Source organism: Suncus etruscus, chromosome 4 (genome assembly GCF_024139225.1).
Source record: "Suncus etruscus isolate mSunEtr1 chromosome 4, mSunEtr1.pri.cur, whole genome shotgun sequence".
NCBI classification, from domain to species: Eukaryota; Metazoa; Chordata; class Mammalia; order Eulipotyphla; family Soricidae; genus Suncus; species Suncus etruscus.
Window position 1 is genome coordinate 96,761,670 of NC_064851.1, and position 22,260 is coordinate 96,783,929.

The 22,260-nt window shown below is 36.5% G+C and overlaps 1 protein-coding gene and 1 non-coding gene across 3 annotated transcripts in view; both read left to right on the forward strand.

Annotated features, from left to right (window-relative positions):
- TRMT11 (tRNA methyltransferase 11 homolog) overlaps positions 1 to 15,953 on the forward strand; it is a 74,387-nt gene extending 58,434 nt beyond the window's left edge. For both annotated transcript variants that reach the window (XM_049771140.1, XM_049771141.1), the window contains one exon: positions 15,799 to 15,953. In XM_049771140.1, the coding sequence (XP_049627097.1) occupies positions 15,799 to 15,930 (132 nt within the window). In that variant the 3' untranslated portion in view covers positions 15,931 to 15,953. The remainder of the gene's footprint in view (positions 1 to 15,798) is intronic.
- Positions 15,954 to 16,566: 613 nt separating this feature from the next.
- LOC126008094 (U1 spliceosomal RNA) lies at positions 16,567 to 16,730 on the forward strand. The gene has a single exon (XR_007495503.1). It is a non-coding gene; the product is annotated as a U1 spliceosomal RNA (small nuclear RNA).
- Positions 16,731 to 22,260: the final 5,530 nt, after the last annotated feature.

Here is a 22,260-nt window from a genome sequence, read left to right on the forward strand (position 1 = left end):
AGGTCTTTGAGCATCTTCCATATTGCTACTCTAAAGTCCTTATCTGAGAGGTTGATTAGTTGGTTGGTCATTAACTGGTCATCAGAATTGTCATCTTCATTCTCTATGTCTGATGCTGGCCTGCATTGTTTCCCCATTGTCACACTTGTATTGTGGGTTTTTCTACGTGTTGTGGTGGTATTCATTGGTTATATGATGCAGGCAGCACACTTCTCTGGCTCCGCCCTTTCTGGATGGGCCTGCTTGCCTCCAAGGTAGGGGAGTCCTCCATGGATGAAGCCTCACACAGGATCAAATCTTAGGCCCGAGCACGCAGCAGAGAAGACAGTCTTGAGAGAAGTTCTTGCTTCTGTGATCCAACACAGTTCTTAGTGTGTTTTTTTTTCTTCTTTTGATGGTGTTATTTTTTTAGAAAGAGCGCATGGCTGCGTAGCGAAGTGGAGCTAAGTGCCTTCTGGAGCCTCTTTTCAGCCCAGTCTCAGGAGGTTCACGCAGCAGGATAGTAGAGAGACACACACAGGCAGCACTCACAGTTTTTCACAGTCGGGCCCCACTGGACAGGCGTAGTTTTCACTCGCTTGCTTGGCAGCTTCAGAATGCTGTATTTTTGGGGTCGCTTCCCAAGACTCTGAGGAGAGTTGCTGGGTAGCTTCAGTTTTTGGGGGGTTTGCTTCCCAGGGCTCTGAGGTGAGTTTCCAGAGTTCAGGAAAGACAGAGAAGAGTAGGACAGGGCTCCCTTCAGGTCCTCAGTTTCCTCAGAAGGAGCACAGCCGGGTGGAGACTCTGCAGGTAGAGCAATCAGCACTCTGCCTGGAAATCCCCACATCCAGCCATTTCTTACTCACTCACTTGCTGGGTAGCTTCAGTTTTTTTGGAGTTCGCTTCCCAGGGCTCTGAGGAGAGCTTCCAGAGTTCAGGAAAGACAGAGAAGAGTAGGACAGGGCTCCCTTCAGGTCCTCAGTTTTCTCAGAAGAAGCACAGCTGGGTGGAGACTCTGCAGGTAGAGCAATCAGCACTCTGCCTGGAAACCCCCACATGCAGCCATTTCTTACTCACTCACTGGCTCGCTGGCTAGCTTCCGAATGTAGTTTTTTTGGGGTTCGCTTCCCAGGGCTCTGAGGAGAGCTTCCAGAGTTCAGGAAAGACAGAGAAGAGTAGGACAGGGCTCCCTTCAGGTCCTCAGTTTCCTCAGAAGAAGCACAGCTGGGTGGAGACTCTGCAGGTAGAGCAATCAGCACTCTGCCTGGAAACCCCCACATGCAGCCATTTCTTACTCACTGGCTCGCTGGCTAGCTTCCGAATGGCATAGTGTTTCTTAACTTTACATTTAGGAATCATATTAGGTACTACTTTCTGAGTGAGTTGCTTTTTGCTGTTAATGGTATTTTCTTTGTGTTATTTGAATTCTTTGTTCATACTTTTTTTTTTTTTTTGTGGTTTTGGGTCCCACCTGGCAGTGCTCAGGGGTTATTCCTGGCTCCATGCTCAGAAATTGCTCCTGGCAGGCACGGGGGACCATATGGGACGCCGGGATTCGAACCGATGACCTTCTGCATGAAAGGCAAATGCCTTACCTCCATGCTATCTCTCCGACCCCTCATACTTCTAATATTATGTTTGTTAAATATTTTAATACCATAATGACAGGTTTTTTTAAAGATTATTATTGAGGTTTAGGTAACATGTTTGCTATAGTGTTAACATTTATGGTTTTAATGTATATAGTTATATACCTTACTACATTCAAATTGCCCAATACCTTCCATCAATATTCTTAAGTCTAATTAATACTAATTACTTCTGGTTCACCTTGTCATTTTTCTCCATTCTCTGCCCTCTGCTTGATAATCACAGTTTTGTAAGCCAAACCAAGGTTCTCTCATTGTTTGATATTGTATATTCTCTTGTTTTATGTCTCTTTGTACCATAGATGAATGATATGAGTGAACTATTTGTCCTTCTCTGAATTTTTTTAGTAAACATGATACCTTCTACTTTTCCATCCAAATTGCAGCAAACTGTAAGATGTCATCTCTTCTTAAAGCTGCACAATATTCCACCACAGCTTATTTACCCATTCATCTGTATCATTATGATTTACATGATTAATTCAGATATTTTCATTTCTGTAGTTCAGTACCTGGGGTTTGTTATAAATTGAGGTCTTTTTTATTCTTGTTTTGCTTATCTGTATAACGCTTATGAATGAGATGGAGTACTTTCGTCCTCCCTTTGTATCAACATGATACATTTCAATTTTATCAAAGTTACTGACACTACTGTAAGGCAGGCCCTAAACTATAATGACTTGAAGCAGATGACAGTTCTGAAGGGCTGTAGGCACTTGGATGATACAAGAACTTTGTATATTGAAACTAAAATTATTGATACTAGTACAACCTTGTCACCTTATCTCATAATAATACTAATACAAACTTTATTGTAAAACGAATAAAATATTTATCTATTACTAGCTCCAGAAGGGAATTAATCATTATCTTAGATATCTAAATTTTAAATTTTAAATTTCTTCTAATTATGTTATATTATGATATAAAAGGAAAAGCAGTTATTTAAAGATAGTTGCCTTTGTGACTCAACTCCAGTGTTCATATTCTCAAGCAATGAGAGTGAAACAGTCTTTGAATACACTACACTGGTGCTGTAAATGTCAGAGGTTGATTGCATAATAAAAAGTCTGACCTGGGGGCCAGAGAGATAGCGTGGAGGTAGAGCATTTGCCTTGCATGTAGAGGGACAGTAGTTAGAATTCTGGATCCCCTAGGGTCCCCTGAACTTGCAAGGAGCAATTTCTGAGCATAGAGCCAGGAGTAACCCCTGAGCACTGCCAGGTGTGACCCAGAAACCAACCCCCCCACCACCACAAAAAATGTCTGACCTGGGAGTTGAATGACTTAAGAAATTGGAAGTTTATATAAGATACATAATTCTTTGGAGTTTCTTTAATATTTCTTACACGACCGATTTTCTATACTTTGTATCTTGGGGGAATTGGTACCTATTATATAGATATTTAACTCAATTATCTTTCTAGTGTTTATCAAATTCAAGTAAATATTTATATCTGTATATCATACCATGATATACCAAGAATTCATTGAAGTAGTATATTTATTTTATTTTTTTTAGAGTTACACCCAGTGTGCTTAGGACTTTCTTCTGGCTCAGCATTCAAAGAAATCCTGGTAGTATTAGCAATATTCACAGGGCCATTTGGGTTCCTGGAGATAGAATCCTGGTTGACTGCATGCAAGGCAAACAACTACCTGTTGTAATATTTTTTCGACTCCAGTGTATTTTATTTTAACATGGCTTTTTTTCCTCTCCCAAACACAAGCATACAATTTAATGAATAAAATAAATATCTAAAATATAAAATTATAAAATAGTGAAGCACTTCCAAACTACCCGCTTTTGTTGAAATTTACTCTCTGCAAGTTTAATTGCTAAACTGACTTCCAAATTTTCTTTACTTTGTAATAATATCACTATAGAACTAATTACCAAACAAAATAATTTTTTTCCTTCTTTGTGGCTAGGGATTTTGGGCACACCCAGTGTGCCCAGGCCTTACTCCTAGTCTGCATGCAGAAATCGCTCCTGGCGGGGCTTACTGGGCTGTATGGGGTACCTGGGTTAGCTGCATACAGAATAAGCAGTTTACTCTGTATTGACTCACTGTTCCTCATTTGTTTGGGATCTGCTTACAAATGTATCTGTGTTTTCATTCACTTTTAATAGTTCACAATGAATTAAGAAAGCCATCTGGGAGATGAATAACTAATTAGAAGTATTACATGCATTTGTCTTTTTTTTTTTTTTTTTTTTTTGGTTTTTGGACCATACCCAGTGGTGCTCAGGGGTTACTCCTGGCTGTCTGCTCAGAAATAGCTCCTGGCAGGTACGGGGGACCATATGGGACACCGGGATTTGAACCAACCACCTATGGTCCTGGATCGGCTGCTTGCAAGGCAAATGCCGCTGTGCTATCTTTCTGGGCCTGTGTATTTGTCTTTTCTTGTTTCTGGTTGTTTAAGAAGGGAAGGTGACTTTTTAAAAATATTAAATATTAGATACAATTCTGGACCAGAGAAGGTAGGATGTTTGCCTTGAAAGTGGCCAATCCAGATTTGGTTCCCAGTACCATGCTTTCCATCCTTATTTGGAGTGCTCCCTGAGCAGAGTCAGTCCTGAGCACCAAAAACAAAATAGCCGGTCATATTTGAGATAGAAAGAAATATGGTAAGGGAATAACAAAAGCCATAGGAAACAGAACCTGAGAAATGATCTACAAAACTAAGCTTGGGGAGTGGGTGGAATAGGGGGCTAAGGGAGGACACTGAGACAAGTGTGAAGGGAAATGGACACTCTGTTTAAGGGCGTGGTATTAGAATGCTGCATGCATGAAACCCTATTATTAATAGTATTGTATCCAAAATTTAAAAAATAAAACAAAAGCCCAGTTGCCTTAAAAACCAAGGTATACTAATAGGTTGTCATTAAACTTTTCTCATGTTGATTATTTTGAGATTAAATTTCAGATATTATGTCATTACATATTTTAGCAGAGAACATACGTATTCTTAGCAGATGTTCTATAGAACAAATATTCATCATGTTTTTTTAAATAAGAAAGAAATTATGTGTTGAGTGCCAGATGTCAAAAGTTCAGTTGCTATATGTCATTCATTTTTAGAGCTAGAGATATGAAGATTCTAATATATTAAAGTACTTTCATAGATTTAACTAAGTAACAATATCTTGCAATGTAACAAACATTTTTAGAGGGTTTTATATAAAAACCTAACAGGGTTGAAGGTTCCCAACCTTACTTTGTTTCCATTACAAATGTGCTAGAGGTTTTTCTTAATGGTATTAGATGCCAGACTTTTGACCTGCTTGTCCTTGGTTTGAAAATGGTCTAGTGCTGTTTATAGCTGTATAACTTTAGCACAAGTGGTTTCTATAGCTACTGTCCAGTACCAGATGTCGAACAGTGGGAAGCTTTGATAAGGGAAGCAGGATTTTTAAACAAAAGCCGGACATGGGTAATTACCCTTAAGCTGAACCAAGGCCCACTATATTCAGTAGTGTCATTTACATTTCATTTCAGTCTGCTGATTAGAAGATAGAATAAAACACTAGTTTTCTCTTCCAGCTCTTTGCCTTCTTCCTTTCACCTTAGTGCATAGCATCATTGGTTTTCACTTATAAAATAAGTTTCATAAACCATTTGTATTCAAGTGTTTGTAATGAAACTAATGTTTTGTATAAACTACTGTCACTTTGAGGATGAAATGACTACAGGTTTATAATAAAGTAGAATAATTTGTGTCTTTATCAGGAAATTTAGTGAGTAAAAGTATAACTTAACCCTTAACTGTAATTAAAATATAAGCCATTTGACTTTCAGGTGGGAATAGAATTTTTCAGCTTCATCCCCACGCTGACATCTTCCTAGAGGAAATCTCTTGTTTTAAAACTGACTTTATAAATTAATGAATATCCTTGAGAGAATTCATTGATTCTAAAATTCCAGTGAAGTTATCTTGCCAGGCTGGAGTGATAGCACAGCGGGTAGGGCATTAGCCTTGCATGTTGTTCAATCCCTGGCATCTCATGTGGTCCCCTGAGCCTGCTTGGAGTGATTTCTGAGCATAGAGCCAGGAGCAACTTCTGAGTGTCATCAGGCATGCCCTCTCCAAAATAAAAGTTAGTAAATGGACATTATGGGAAAGAATTATGACAAATTTGACAGAAGAAAATTGACCAGAACGTGGGTAGAGAGTACTAGTGAAAGATGAGGTTGAAGAATTAAGGAAGGGAATTTAGTTTGCAGTAGAGGGTGTGAAAAGGTAAGGAATTCAAGCTTGGTGACTCCTATTTTTCTGAAAGAATAAGTTTTCCCACAGAAGGAATAAACATTGTTGTAAGGTCTGAGTACAGGATACTCTGGAAAGGGTACTACAAAAAATGAGAAAGAAAAACATGCTCTTAACATTTTTAATTCATATGCTTTTTTATTTTTATGTTTTCTTTAGTCAACTTGACTATATGTCCCATGACTTGGAAATCCTCACTTTCATCACTTGGTATATATTTATGGAACCATTTGTAGAAGATAGTGAGGATAAATGGATAATAAGGTAGAGAGTTCTTATGCTTAGAGAAGCTAACACAATGAGAGAAATGATCATCTGCCCCTTTCCAACACAGTGTGTTGCATATCTGTGCAAGGTACCACTTAAAACACCAAAGGCCCCTCTCTTGGACATATTGGCTGTACCAGTAGAGGAAGCCAAATATTTTGGGAGGTATAGAGAGGCATAGGCATGATTGCAACATCTTCAGGAAATCCTAGGCATTTAGCAGGACTGGAAGTAATAGTTGGGGATTAACTGGAAAACTAAGTGATGCCCAGACCTTAAGGTCCTCATGTTCCAGAATTGGGGTTTATTCTGTGGTGACTGCAAGCCCCTGGAAGATACTGGGATATTGGAAGGAGTTGGTGTTTTACCAGAATGTCATTCTGGCTTTAATATGCAGGCAAGTTTGAATTATGGAAAAATACCTAGGGATACCTGGTTTGCTAATGCAAAGATGGTCAGGTTATAGTACAAGAATGATAGAATTAGGGAGAATAGAGGAAATAATGGAGTTGAGATCCTGGAAAGAAGGTAGATAAACAGGACTTGGTGACTGATTGAGTCACTGACATGAGGGACACTGGGTGATTTTCAGAAATCTGACTTAGAGTGACTTAGTGGATTTTAGTTCTCTTGCAAATATATTTATTTCCTGCAATCCCAAAGGCTTGTGGTACTGCTTTCTTTTCTGGATTCCTGAGTGTTTCCTAGGATTTCCCTGCTGCTGCCAAAACTTCTCCCTCTATTTTATTTCCTAAACAATAGCCAAATAGCTTTCAAAAAGAAAATGATCATAAAATGTGTTCACTGAAAAGTTATCAGTGTCTTTCTGTGTAATTTTGAATACAATTTAAAATTTTGTTGTTGTTGTTTTGGGGCCACACCCAGTGATGCTCAGGGGTTACTCTTGGCTTGGAGGACCCTATGGGGATTGAACTGAGGTCTTTCCTAGGCTAGCGCGTGCAAGGCAGATGCCTTACCGCTTGTCCACTGCTCCAGTTTTTAGTTATGGGGTCACATCCAGCAGCACTTAGGGGTTACTGCTGGTTCTGCACCCAGAAATCACCCCAGGCAGGCCCCTTCAGAAATTGTATGGGATGTCAGGAATTGAACCACCGTCTCCTGGGTTGGCCGTGTGCAAAAGCAGATGTCCGACTGCTGTGCTATCTCTCCGGCCCCAACAACTTAAAATTCTTTATTGAACCTTTCATCCCAGCTAGAAATACTCCTGTCTCTGACTTCTCTCCTTTTATGCTCTCCTACTGTGTTCTTTACAATGTTTGTCTCCCTTCTATTTTCTTATGTTTCTCCCAAATAAAAATTACACTCTGGGGGCAAAACTTCCACTCTGTTCAAACACATTTAAGTTGGTGTCTCTGTAGGTTCTTATGATGATACCCTTTTTTTCCAAGTGTCTGAGCACAATTTCTAAATATGAGCTTCACCATTATTGTTTAATGTCTCCCTTTTTCTAGCAAATATGCTAGACCTTAATTACTTTGCCCATCACTTAGGAAATAGTTGTGGAGTAATTACAAGATAGTATTCTTCAAAAATTAGTATTAGAAAAATATTTTAATTCTTTAACATTTTAATGCTTTGTAAGCCCTATTTTTCATGAGAAAAGAAACCTCAAAACATATCTGATTTATCTTTTTACCTTCTCTTTAAATGGGATTATAAAATACAAAAAACAACTAATGCAGTTAGTTTGTCTGAGTTGATTTCCATGACGTTCTTTAAAGTTCAAAACTTTCAAATCTGAGCAGGTTTTTTGTTTTGTTTTGTTTTGTTTTTGAGGAACACTCATGTATATACCCACAGTATGCTTACAGGGAGTGCCCTTTGTTTCAGTTAAACTTTGTGTTTATTCCTGAAGAAAGCCTTTTTTTTTCTTTTTAATTAACATTTATCAACTTGTAAGTGGTTGAAATAGTTGTCTTTTGTTTGTGGATGATATTTTAATATAGTGATTATTGTTAAAAAAAAAAGCAAATAAAAAAGGCAAAACAACTTATTGGGATATGTGAGATTGTACAGCAGATAAGGCACTTTCTTTGCACTCAGTTGATTTGGGTTCAAACCCCAGAATCCCATAAAGTCCTTTGAACACCTGGAGTTACTTGAGCGCATAGCCAAGAGTAACCGGAGTGTCACCCAAAAACCAAAAAAAAAAAAAAAAAAAAAAAATCATAGGATTAAACCACATTCAGAAATGCTATAATGAATATCTCTGTTCTAGCCAGAAGAGGGCAGTGTACCCATAAAAATGCATAAAAGTTCTAAGAGCTTCCTCTGATCTCTTTGGCAACTGTATTAAAATTCCTTGAGTGGTTTATGTTTAGAATTAGTGGTACTGATAGGACAGGAAATTGGTTGGGTGGGACAGTGGTTAAAGGGATTCTGTCTAAAAGTTTAGGTCGGAAATATGTGCTACCGTAATGTTGCTGTTCAATGAGGAATGCCCTCTAAATGTCAAACTTCATTTTGAACTACCCACCAGTCTTTCTCCATTGCTTTAATGTAACTTCTGCATTTAAAAAAAGCGATGAAAAAAGCATGAACTTTGAATTTGAAAATATTATCTTTAAATTGCTACAGTTTGAGCAGTTTTACTTATTAGCTATGACTCTTTTTTAGGTTATCTATACTGTTTTGCTTTCTTTACCCCTCTTCAAATATTAGTGAACAACCTACTTATGAAAATATGCATCAAATTAAATAATTGACTTTTGTAAAATACATTAAAATGAAATTAGTTACTTTCTTAAATTAGAACTTGTATGTTTCTTATATTTAAAATTGCTATGTTTCGGGGCTAGAGATAGCACAGCGGTAGGGCATTTGCCTTGCAAGCAGAAGGATGGTGGTCCCATCATCCCATATGTTCCCTCGAGCCTGCCAAAAGCTATTTCTGAGTGTAGAGCCAGGAGTAACTGCTGAGCTCTGCCGGTGTGACCCAAAAACCAAAATAAAATAAAATGAAATGAAATTGCTATATTTCTTTGTAGACTAAATGTATTTTCATTATGTAGTCATTTGTGATGGGCCCATATTTTCCCACAGAGCTTTGATTTTAGTTACTAAAGTGATGGCAAATAATAGAACAACTATAATATTTTATATAATCTCCTTATTTTGTTGCAGAATTTAATTCATAGTCACAATGTTCAGGAAAGGTGGCCCATCTCTTACTCTGTAGTTTTCTCTTTTGTCATGTCTTAATCAACTTTTACTTTCCATTACATGTTTATTGCTTTCTTAAAACTGGCAGAATTCAAGTTTTAATTCACATCAATGACATCAATGGCATCATGACTGGTAGTAGTAGACAAGTGGAACTGTTAGAGAGACCAAAAGCCAAATCTTGGTGCAAGTTTGAGTTACTGAGAGAGATCAAGGGTTATGGTACTTGAGGACAATCTTCTCCTTTTAAGTAAACACTTTAGACTTTAAGATACTGAGTTGGAATATGAGATGGGTAGGGAATGTGAATGAGAAGACTTGTGAAAAGGTGATGAAAAATATGTAGACTTGAATATCATCATTTCAAGTGTGAGATCCAGTCAACTAAAGATAGAATGAAAGAGAGGTAGAGGGAAAAGAGAACATTCCTTGAACAGTGGGGTATGAAATTCCGAGTGCTGCAAGCAGTATGATTTATATTGACTGAGTATCATTTAAATATTTGCTGTGGCATTTGCATGTATGATAGTCATGTCATTTATATAAATGTATATGCTAGATATTGGTTTTGATAGATGTGCTGAATGTTTCGTGTAGAATGCTTTATGAATCATGAACTCTTCCATCTAGATGAAAATCTCTGTTGACACAAGAGATTGGAACTTTGAGCTTCTCTAGGAGGTTTGTTGTTGTTGTTTATTTGTTTTTAATGAGAGTCTGTTGAACTCAGGGCTGTCTCATGGATGTCATGGACACTAGACATATTTATTCTCTGCTTCCTGTGAGATAAGGAAAATGTGATTCTAGGGATGAATGAACTCAGATCTCATGCAAAGCATGCATTACAGCATTTTGAACTATCATTTGATCCATGTTTTTTACTATTTTTAAGAGATTTTGGGGTCTGCAAGTATAATAAATTCTAATATAAAGAATATCATCAGAATACATGTTTTATTGATGACCATTTCAGTAGAGGTATTTTTCTCATTCTTTTTAAGACCTCCAGATTCTGTTGTTCATTCTCATTCTGACTGATTTTTGTGTTTTTATCACCAATTTTCTCTTTTTCTATCCTTCAGGTTAAAGACTGCTATTTTGGTTAAAAATCTTTGATCTGAGAGGAAACTTACCTACATCTTTGACATTTTTCTTCTGCTTTCCCTAGAAAACTGTAATTGGGCTGCAAAAATGGATTTTGTACCCCAGTAACTGGACCCTAGTTGACCTCCCCCAATTTTCCTCTTTGTAACTTGCACTATGGAACCTCATATTTCTGTCTTGTTTTATCCTTCTCCATACTGCAATAATCGTCATTGTGTTTCAATGTAGAAGCCATCCTGTATAGTCTAGTTGGGTTATGGGAAGAAAGGACAGGAAGACAGAAGTTCATTGATGGCTGAATGCAGTGATGCAGATTTATGGAAGTATAGTTGCAGAAGTGATGACATATTTATACAGCTTTAAAGCATAACCAAGTCAAAGCATTTATGTGGTCCAGAAAGTGGACATATGTTCTAGTGATTTTATTTTTTAAAAAGATATTTATATGGTGTAAAGAGTAGATGGTGGCTTTCCTTTCATTTAACTCTAAATTTAAAATTCTGATAAAAATTTAAATGTACAAGAAGAGTTTAAAGGCTGAACTATTAGTCTATATTGTGAATGTCCCATTTGCCAGCCCTGAAATATGAAACAGACCTTGTTGTCAACTGTCCTTTAAGATTTTGGTTTCCTTCAGGCATCTCTGTGACTTCTTACATGATCTCTTGGTGTGAATTTTTTTGTTATTTAAAATATTCATTACTTTAAGTCAGGGGTCTCAAACTTGTGGCCCTTGGGCCATTTGTGGCCCTCCATACAACATTTTGTGGCCCGTGGCAGGCCTTCAAATATTGAAGTATTTGCAATTAATCACTTACCGAATAATCGCAATAAAAATTGCATTAGAAGGGGCCAGGCGGTGGCGCTGGAGGTAAGGTGCCTGCCTTGCCTGCGCTAGCCTAGGACAGACCGCGGTTCGATCCCCCGGCGTCCCATATGGTCCCCCAAGAAGCCAGGAGCAACTTCTGAGCACATAGCCAGGAGTAACCCCTGAGCGTCACAGGGTGTGGCCCAAAAACCAAAAAAAAAAAAAAATTGCATTAGAAAGAAAAAAAATCTCATTAAACATTCGCACACCCCGAGCAGTTTTGTTTGGGGTATGCAAATGTTTAATGTGGATTTTTTGCGATTTTTTTCTTACTAATGCGATTTTTTATTGCGAATATTCAGTAAGCAAATAATCGTGAATACTTTGCGCCTAGCGCAGACCTCATTTCCGCTGCTCCTGCCCGCTGTCCCTTGCATTATCGGAGGCCGAAGGGAGAGAAGGAAGAGAAGGGAGAGAAGTTTATTACAGAATTAGATTTTGTCATACCTTCATCATGACTTCATCAAAGCCTGCAGTGAAGAGAAAGATTGATGACGAGCATAGACAATTTCAGGAAAAGTGGGAGATGCAGTATTTCTTTGTTGAGTACAGGGGCATCCCCACATGCCTTATTTGCTCAGAGAAAGTTGCAGTGCATAAGGAATACAAGTTGAAATGCTGTTATTCAACTAAACATGCTGAGGAATGTGCAAAATATCAAGGAAATGAGAGAGCCAAGAAGGTTGCCAGTCTTAAAGCATGTCTAATGAGGCAACAAGATTTCTTCAAGAAAGCAACCAAAGAGAATGTTGCATCAGTCGAAGCTAGTTACATGGTTAGTGAGATGATTGCTAAGGCAGGGAAACCATTCACAGAAGGAGAGTTTGTTAAAAAAAAACGCATGTTACAGGCTTCAAGTATTATCTGTCCAGAAAAGAAAGGTCAGTTTAGCAAAATCAGCCTTTCTGCCAACACTGTGACATTTATCATCAACTGTGTGAGAAAGCCAAATGTTTTGATGCATACTCAGTTGCTCTTGATGAGGGCACAAATATAACGGAACTGCACAGCTCACAATTTATGTCCGACGTGTTGTTGATTGCAGTTTTGAATTGACAGAGGAGCTGCTCACAATAATTCCAATGCATGGCCCAGACCACTGCTAATGAGATATTTCGGCATCTGTGTGATGCCATTGAGAATGCAGATTTGCCATAAAAGAGGTTTGTTGGAATAATAACCGATGGAGCACCATCAATGACAGGGAGGAAAAATGGAGTGGTGGCACTTGTTCAAAAAAAAACTTGAAGAGGAGGGTGTAGAGAAGGCCATTGCTCTTCACTGCATTATTCAACAGCAGGCCCTTTGCAGTAAATGCCTGACGTGTGACAATGTGATGTCTGTTGTTGTGAAATGCATCAACCAAATCAGATCCAGGGGCTTAAAGCACAGGAGGTTCCGTGCTTTTTTAGAGGAAATGGAATTAGAATATGGAGATGTGCTCTATTTCACCAAGGTACGTTGGCTCAGCAGGGGAAATGTCCTGAAAAGATTTTTTGAGTTGAGAGAAGAAGTGAAAGCCTTCATGGAGAAGGATGGGAATGCTGTTTCTGAGTTGAGTGACCACAAACGGCTCATGGACTTAGCTTTTCTTGTTGACATAAACTGAATGTACTAAACAAATGTTACAAGGCCCAGGGCAGCTTATCAGGGCTGCCTATGACAGCATGAGAGCATTTTCCTCAAAACTTGTGTTATGGAAATCCCAGCTCTCTTAGACAAACTTTTGCCATTTCCCAGCATGCAAGGAACTTGTGGATGCAGGCATACCATTCAGTGGTGAGAAATATGTTGATGCTATTTTTAAGCTAGAGAAGGAATTTGATCACATATTTGCAGACTTCAAAAAGCACAGAGCCACTTTCCAAATTTTTGTGAACCCCTTTTCCTTTGATGTGCAAGATGCCCCTTGTGTGCTTCAAATGGAGCTCATTGACTTGCAATGCAACTCTGATCTCAAAGCCCAGTTCAGGGAGATTAGTGGAAAAGCAGATATGCATGGGCAGTTTTTGAGAGTATTGCCCCCCAGCTTCCCTGAGCTTTCCCAAATGTTCAAGCGCACCATGTGCCTTTTTGGGAGCACATATCTGTGTGGTAAGTTATTCTCCACATTGAACTTCAATAAGTCAAAGTACAGGTCTAATGATGATCATCTTCAAGCCATACTGAGGGTCTTAACTGCTTCCTCTCTAAAGCCAAATGTGGTTCAGATTTGTGAGAAGAAGCTCTGTCAAGTCTCTGGCAGCAAGGAATAGGTAAAAGATGCCATGTTCAGAAGAACTGTTCATGATCTTCACTCAATGTTCTATTCATGTTCAGAAGAAATAATTAAAACTGTTAATGACGTTTGAGGAATTTTTTTTTTGTGTGTGTGAAATCCCTTATGCAGCCCTGCCTCACCCTGACTTTGCCTCCTGTGGCTCCCAGGAAAATTGAGTATGAGACCCCTGGTTTAAGTTAATCACACTTCTGACTTACTTTCTATGAATATACGGCTCGACTGTCACTTTTCAAGTTTTCAACTAACACTCTTTATTTTCATAAGTTTTCCTGGGGAAATAGTTAACTCTTTCTCCAAAAATATATAGATTTGGGACTTTATAAATACCAATGCTAAAATTATAAATCTTTAATCACTTATATTAATTATAAATCTTAATCACTAACAATTGTATTGTGTCTATACTTTTAAATTTTTCATATGTAAAAAGTGTTTTTATCTCTTCAGTTGATGAGACTATATTAGATAATTAATAGGAAGTATTTAGTTTACTTTTTACCCACAATTTTTAGTAAATGCTACCTTTAACTCTGTATTATGGGAAATGATTTTATTCTTTAACTGACCAATTTAATATTTGGTTATTGAGTTGTATAATTCAAGAATCATCCACCTCTTGGGAGGTTATTGAAGATGAATTAAAGTTAGTAGTCATCGTCAACTTTTCATAATCTTAAAAGAATGTGGGACTGTAATATGTTAATGGGTAAAGATTTGGATATTTACTTATTTCTATGAAAACATAATTTATAATTTGGTCATAATTAATAATTTGTCTTTGATTTTTGAAGCATCAATTTCTAAATAAACAAACTAGTATAACTTCATATGTGTTAAACCTGAGCTTTTATAAATAAAATAGAGTTTTAAAGTGTTTAAATTATAAAACTTGTTAATGTTTAGGGAATCAGAAATGATAAATTATAATGATATTTGTATTACAATTGGAGTTAGAAAAATACAAAATAGTTTGAGGATCTTATATTTGTGAGTAACCATTTTGAGACTAGAACCAGGGTAGATTTGACTCTATATTATTTGTCTTTGTTTTGTTTTAGAGTCACACCTTGAAGTAATTCCTAGTGTCTATTTTTATATGAAAGTTTTATTTATTTTACTTAAAAGTTTATTTTATTTTTTAAATATGTTTTAATTATGTTAATTTAATCACTGAATATTTAAATTAAATATTTAAATAAGTTTAAATGTATTTTATTTTATATAAAGTTTATTTTTAAATGTTTTATTTTATGTATTTATTTTTATTTTTATTTAATTATTTCAGGGTTTACTCCTGGGTCTGCTCGGTGATCACTCCTAAGGACCATATGGAGTGCAAGCAAATACCCTACTACTGTACTGTTACTCTTTTCCCAGACCCAGAATTTTCTAGTAGTGACTCTACACTTCTCAAAATCTCAATAGTTGGCATATACTTTAATGTGAATTCACAGAAGCACATGTCAATGAGATATTACTTATCATAGGGTTGATTAGTATTATTGAATAAGGAGTGTATATTTCTGTTTTCTTTCAGTGTTCCTAGTTTCAGACATTTAAGCTAAAATATAGCATGCTTAACTTTGATGCTTCTTATATCTAAAGAAGTCTGAGCTCTAGTGCTCATCTCTAAAGACTAAAAGTTGTGGGAAGTCACTTGTTTAACTTAGATATGCATCTACTATAGTTACTTTAAATTGCCTGGTATAGTTATTAACTGAATTTTGTTTATGAACTCAAAACTATTTCTATTATTTGTGTGACATAAATACAATAATTTGTTATATATTATTTGGAATAGAGGCTTCCTTGCTTAATAAATGTGATACTCACAAATGGTTTTAGATAGTGCCAAACTAGGAATTAGGAAATGTATTTGTTGTCCTGGCTTGTGTTGCCTGGAATGATTTTCTTCTCTCTTTAGATCTCTGTATTTCCAGTAAAATTTTTTACCCTTTCTCATTAGAGGATCATTGTGTAGCTCAGGTGAGGTATAAAAGTAGGTGGAATACTTTTGAATGTTCAAAGAATGAGATAGGTATAATTAGTGGTATATTTCAAATACATGTAATAAGGAAATCAAACATGTTCTAGTGAGTGAGCTTTTGCTTAGTATAAATGACCGCTTGGTTGTAAGCTAACTAAAAAAATAACTCAGGCATTCTTTCTGTTTGTATTTCTTAACCCACCAGGACCGAGACCATTATTTACATCTGCTAAGTGATCAAATTCTGCTGTATCATGGTCAGGATTCCTTTCGTGAGAAATATTTCAGCGGTGTAACAAAAAGAATTACCAAAGAGGAAAAATCCAGCCAGGTGTGACAATTAGGATTTTGACAATGAAGATAAAATAAAGACTTGAAAGACGAGATGTTTTGGATGTGGATTTTCATGTATAATACAGAAAACATGCAGACTGAAGTTCTTTTTTTTATATATATAATCAAACATGTTATAAAGAAAATAAAAAAGTTCTTTAAAAATCAGTTTTGTTTCAAAAATTATTGTTATATGTAGTCTTTTGAACTATATATTTGTAATTTCAAGTATCGAGGCTGAAGAGGTAGTATGGGGGTTAAGGTGCATGCATTCCATGTGGGTGGCTCCAGTACCATTTCCAGCATCACATGGTCCGCCTCCCCAAGCTTCAGTAGGTACACTCTTGGGGGGAGACTCTAGGCATTACTGGGATGATGCCAGTAATTCTCAGCATTATACTGTCAAACAGACCTGCTTCCTGGGACCTAAATATTGAATTGTTGGTCCACTTGGCTGAAAATTAATGGGAGGGTTACATCGGTCCACAGAGTACCAGTTTGGTGACTTTACCCCCAAATACTCTTAAGAGCAACAAAACAAAATATCGAATATTTTGAAAATTGACCCATGCACTTATATTTTTGATAATTAATCTACAAAGGAACTAATATTACTGCCTTCTTAACAATATTTCAATATATGCTTACCTGGCAGGTGTGATTCCATGATCACGAAGATGGATTCCCCAGGTTGAGGCTAGCCCATTGCACTCCAGACATGTTGACCCTTGTGATTTCCCCACACGTGGGAAACTAGGCTGCACAATTTGTTATAGTTGGGGACTATGTGCGTGCTTTCCCCTGATTAAAAAAAAAAAGAAAAAGAAAAAGGAAAAAAATTTATATATATATATATATATATATATGTATATGTATATATAGTCAGTTAATCATGATTGAAATTTTGTTAGGTTTTTGTCATTTGGTTTTTCACTATCATTGATTTATATTGTCAATAATAAGACTTACTGAGGACACCCTAAGTCATGTAGTATTTTAATGCTTTTGTGGGAGAAGGGGTATAATGAAGAGAGTTTTTAGTTTTTAATATTAGTCAAGTAAATAATAATAGTTTAATAGGGATGATGAAGGCTCAAACATGGCAACTTACAAAGATTCTAACTAGTGCAACGTGCACTGGTGAAGGGGGTTGCTCTTTACATGACTGAAACCCAACTACAATCATATTTGTAATCAAGGTGTTTAAATGAAAATATTAATTACAAAAAGCAAACAAAAAACCCACAAAGTTTCTAACTCAACTCCTAACTTAACTATCCACGCTGAAGCTCTCTATACCTTGAATTTGCTGCTATATTCCAAATCTTATTGTTGGTCAAGTTAACTATCCATAATTTTTCATTTAGAAAGTGAATGATAGTTAAAAGCAGTAACAACAGCACAAATCCATGATGGTTTCCTAATGGTAGTAAGCCTAATCAGAGTTCTTTGAAATAGAAGCCATATTTTTTTTTGAAGGAGGAACTTTGCTGAGTCCACATTGTGTCCAACATGAAAATATCTTATTTGAAAACCACTGTACCCATTAATTCAGGATTCTAATGGCTTTCCTGCTTTTGGTGGTCAAATTCACCTCAGCAGGGTGGCAGTAAAGGAATCCTCTCCCTCTAACCAGAACCTCTTTTTATTTGTTTTTATATTAGTGTTATTGCCGGCATTTTATGGACTCAGTGTGAAGGAGACATGAATTGGGAACACAAAAAGAAAAAAAAGAAAAAAGAAAAAAAAAAAGGCAGATTTAGAGAGATCTGACTAGGTTCTTTTCTTGTCCTGCAGCTCTGAATTTTAGCAACAGTTTAAAACATTTCAGTGATTACTTTGTTTGGTTTTCAGGATATGATTTGTGGTACACTAGGGAAAATCTAAAAGTACTCAAAGATGATTTATTTAATTTTCAGTATTGCTATTATAAACCATCTTATTTATAACTTTTGAGGTTATGTGGAGGGGGAGTTCAAAACTTTTAGCTGACTAAATTCAGAATTTAGAACTTTAGTTAAGCTTATTTTTTGGATTACTATAAAAATTCTGGAAAATTAGTAACATTAAATTTAGTCATGTTCTTCAAAATTATGTAATATTTATGAAATATTTCAAATTCTTATAATTGAAGTCTCCTGTAAATATTAGTTTTTGTAAACATTTAATATTCATCAGTTCAACTTCCTATTCCTGAACTTTTACAAGGTTTAGTGTGTGAATTTGGATTTAAATTCTTTTTAAACTAATTTAGATGGTATTCTGGCTGTAAAGTCAAGTCTTAGGCTGGTCATTCAGGACCTATCATCTAGATTTTATGTTCATAACTGTCCAGTCTGAAGATGACCCTGACCAACATCTTCTCCAGCACAGGCAACAAAACCCAGCTCTGCTCTGATGGTCAGCTGCACTGTTGAGCACTCAACACTATGAGGCAAAATCTGTTTGATTCTTAGAACCCTTTTAATTTTTATACATACATAAATATATATGTATAAGATAAAATCATTATTTAAACACCATGATTACAAGCATGATTGTAGTCGGGTTTCAGTCATAAACAGAACACCCCCTTCACCAGTGCAACATTCCCATTACCAATGCCCCCGGTTTATAAGAGACAATAACTATTATCAGAGATCAATTTAGGAGACCAAAGAGCTGCTCAGAAAAGTTCTTGTTTAAGCAAGAGCCTTTGAACTGTCTCTCTGCCGCCCCACCCCTACCCCATTACCTACCAGTAACGTCTGTGGATCATCTTCCCAAGCACTTTGGATCAATTCCTTGCTTGTAACTTACGCTCCCCTAAATCAGCATATTCCTTGGGGACTACCCAGGAAAGGCTGGCCTGGTCCTTGTTCTCTGGCCTCACTTCCATTTTTTCTGAGTATGCATCTCATGTGTTCTTTCACTCTCCCACATAGTGTATGCAATGATTTTCCTAGCCTCCTCCCTCGTCAAATCAACACCATTCTACCATTTTTGTTTGTCTTGTTTTTTGTTTGTTTGTTTGGGGGCCAACCCGCCTATGCTCAGGGTTTACTGTTGTCTCTGCACTCAGAGGGAGGTCAACATTGGTGGTGGAAATTGCCCTATTTCACTGCCACTATGTACATTAAATATAACTGTGAAAGACATAATTAAGAAAATAAAGCAAAATTAAAAAATTAAATTATTTTTATTTTAAAATCAAAAAATTTTGTGATTTAGATAACATGTTTGCAGCAGTGTTAACTTTCAGGGCCAAGTGTAAGTCAGTATCCTTTTTTGAACACTTTGATGCAGGTGGCCCTGTAATTCATGTTAATTACCGTATTTTCCCGCGTATAAGATGACTTTTGAAACAAAAAAAAGTCAACCGAAAATTGGGGTCGTCTTATATGCCGAGTATATCCCGAAAAATGTTTCAATATGCCCTAAACGAAAATTGTCTGAATATTGCCGCAAAACGAATTTTCCAACTCAATCCTGCACCAATCACTGCAAGGCTGCTCGCACTGCCTCTCTAACTCAGCCAATCCGAGCAGGCTTTTTATGCATGCAAATTAGACAATGTTCTGGACCTGAATCTACACTGTCAAAAGCCTGCTCAGATTGGCCAGAGTCAGAGGAAGTCTATTACAGTATAACCTTTGAACCTTTGCTTGTTGTGATTGGCTCACTGTGGTACATACAATTGCAGCACAGGAACGTTCTGTCTGATACAGCGAATATAGGCCTAAACCTATGTTTTAACTGCAAAATTAGGGGGTCGTCTTATACGCCGGCAAATACGGTATACTGCATTCAACTGTGAACCTTTGATGAAGCCATTGATGGTATGCATGGACATTAGGGTGTCAAAACTGAAAAGAAACCTGGTTATTTTTTTTAAAAATTTGATTTTAGAACAGTGGCCATATGTTCTCATTCTATAATGTGACGTTATTTTCTGATAACAGGATATTATTTGTTTATTAATTACAAATCATTTCCAGGATTCTCTTAGTTTTATGTGTATTCCATGTGCAGAAATATCTAGAAAATGCCCACATTTCGGGTACACTAGAGTAGGAATTTGCATTATAGTTTGAGCGAATCCTAGGTGGTCTGTGAACTTGTCTAATGTTTATAATATAACAAATATGTAATTTTATTTTTTGCATATATTAAATAGCTATAAAATTCTTGGTGCTGTTTTATCTATCTAAAGTAACTTTCAATAAGTTCAGATGAGGATTGATTTTTTATGTTTCTACAATGGCTGGAAGGGAATAGTGGAGTAGGTGGTCTTGTGTGTTTCAATGAAGTGACCAGCAGATTACAAAAAAGTTTGAAATCTGCTACAAATTTCTCAGCCACTTCCCGCCTCAGGGTAACCCAGGTTTGGGCCAGTTTACCACTCATTTCCTTATGACTAATTCTTTAAATACAAAATTGAGTAATAAAACATTCTCAAACTCTTTAAACTCTGGGAGGTAGACAGTGTGGTATAGCTATTTCCATGTGGAGAAAACTCACTTACAATTTGAGATTTCCCACATCTTTAAGAAGGATGGTGATCACAGCTAAAAAGAACCTTATTTCAATTTTGGCAGGGAAAAATAGAGTATGAGTTAACATACCAGATGCATTGTAATGAGTGTGTTTATATTATTGGATGAGAAATACGCTTTATAAGTTTGAAACATAGAAACAACTTTTGAAGTAATATGTTTTATATTTAATATAATTAAAGAGGAAAGAATTTAACTTTTTCAACCTCAAGGAATGGGATGCTAAAGTAATGTTATCTGGATGTTGAAAATCATATTTAGTTTTTTAATTTAAGGTTTTCATCATTTAAGGTTAGAAGAACTGTTGAAATCCTATGCTGGCAACATTGTCAAGTATTATTAATGCAGAGAATTATGGAATAAAATGTTTATATTAGAAATTGAGGGGCCGGGCGGTGGCGCTGGAGGTAAGGTGCCTGCCTTACCTGCGCTAGCCTAGGAGACGGACCGCGGTTCGATCCCCCGGCGTCCCATATGGTCCCCCAAGCCAGGAGCGACTTCTGAGCGCATAGCCAGGAGTAACCCCTGAGCGTTACCGGGTGTGGCCCAAAAACCAAAAAAAAAAAAAAAAAAAAAAAAAAAAAAAAAAAAAAAAAGAAATTGAGAGTGACTTTTGAGGGGAAACGACTTCTTTCTACATTTAAATCTCAAAAAGTGCAGAAGGAGACCAGTGCAATAGTACAGCAGGTAGGGCACTTCACTTGCAATTGGCTTACTCAGGTTAGATCTCTGGTGTGCCATCCAGTCTCCTAAACACTGCCAGGAGTAATTCTTCAGTTCAGAGCCAGGAATAACCCCTGAACATTGCTGTGTGTAGCCTAAAAACCTGAACAAACAATATTTATGCATTTATTTATGCATAATAGAACTAAGCTGATATCAATGGTTCTAAAAATTATTTTTTACCCAATTATAGGCATAAAACGTTATAAATGGTCAGAGAAAATTGTGAATGATGTTGAATAGATAATGATCATTTACCTGTTTCATCAAAAGGGATTCCGCCCATTGTAGCCGATTAAGGACCTTTTAATCTTTTTTACAGGAGGATGGTTTTTGCTCCATTATTAGGTTATTTTGAAAATTAAACACTTGAAAGAATTTTTCTTAGGAGGATTGTATTAATTGAATAAGTGAAATCTATGTTATTTCCAGCTCACCCTCTCCATTTTGCTCTGATATTTTTCAAGTAATGTGGTTTTTAATCCAAACATTTAAAAAAAAAGTGTCTTAATCCAGAACATACACGTGGACACAATAACACTAGACTGATGATGTTTATACTTTACTAAAACACTGAGATTTTCTCTAAAGCACAGTGGTTTGAGAACATAAGGTCTAGAGCATAAAGAATTATAATGGAATGATAAACATGTCTATGATTCTATGTAGTTATAGAATCATAGAGACCACACATTCCTGTCTATCATTTTGGGGTGAAAGGCTTCCTAGGGAACCTGACCCTGTTCCCTTAACAGAGGATGTTCAGTTCACATGTTTCACTGTGTGAAATAAGCAAGTTGACGTTTAGACTTAACTAAGACCAACCTGGAATTTGGCTTTTATCCTCCCCATGGTAAGCCATTGTAGACAGACTCTGGGGGCTGGAAATTAAATTATCATGGCTGTCTGTTAAGACTGGGTTATTAAACAAATGGACGTAGTATTAATAGATGAATGTAAAGATAAGCCTGTTTCATTCTTTTTTAGAATATTAGGTTGTGCTCAATATTTTTTCATGTTTTTACTGTTCTTACTAATGTAAACATATTGCAGTGATGTGAAATTAAATTGCCTAA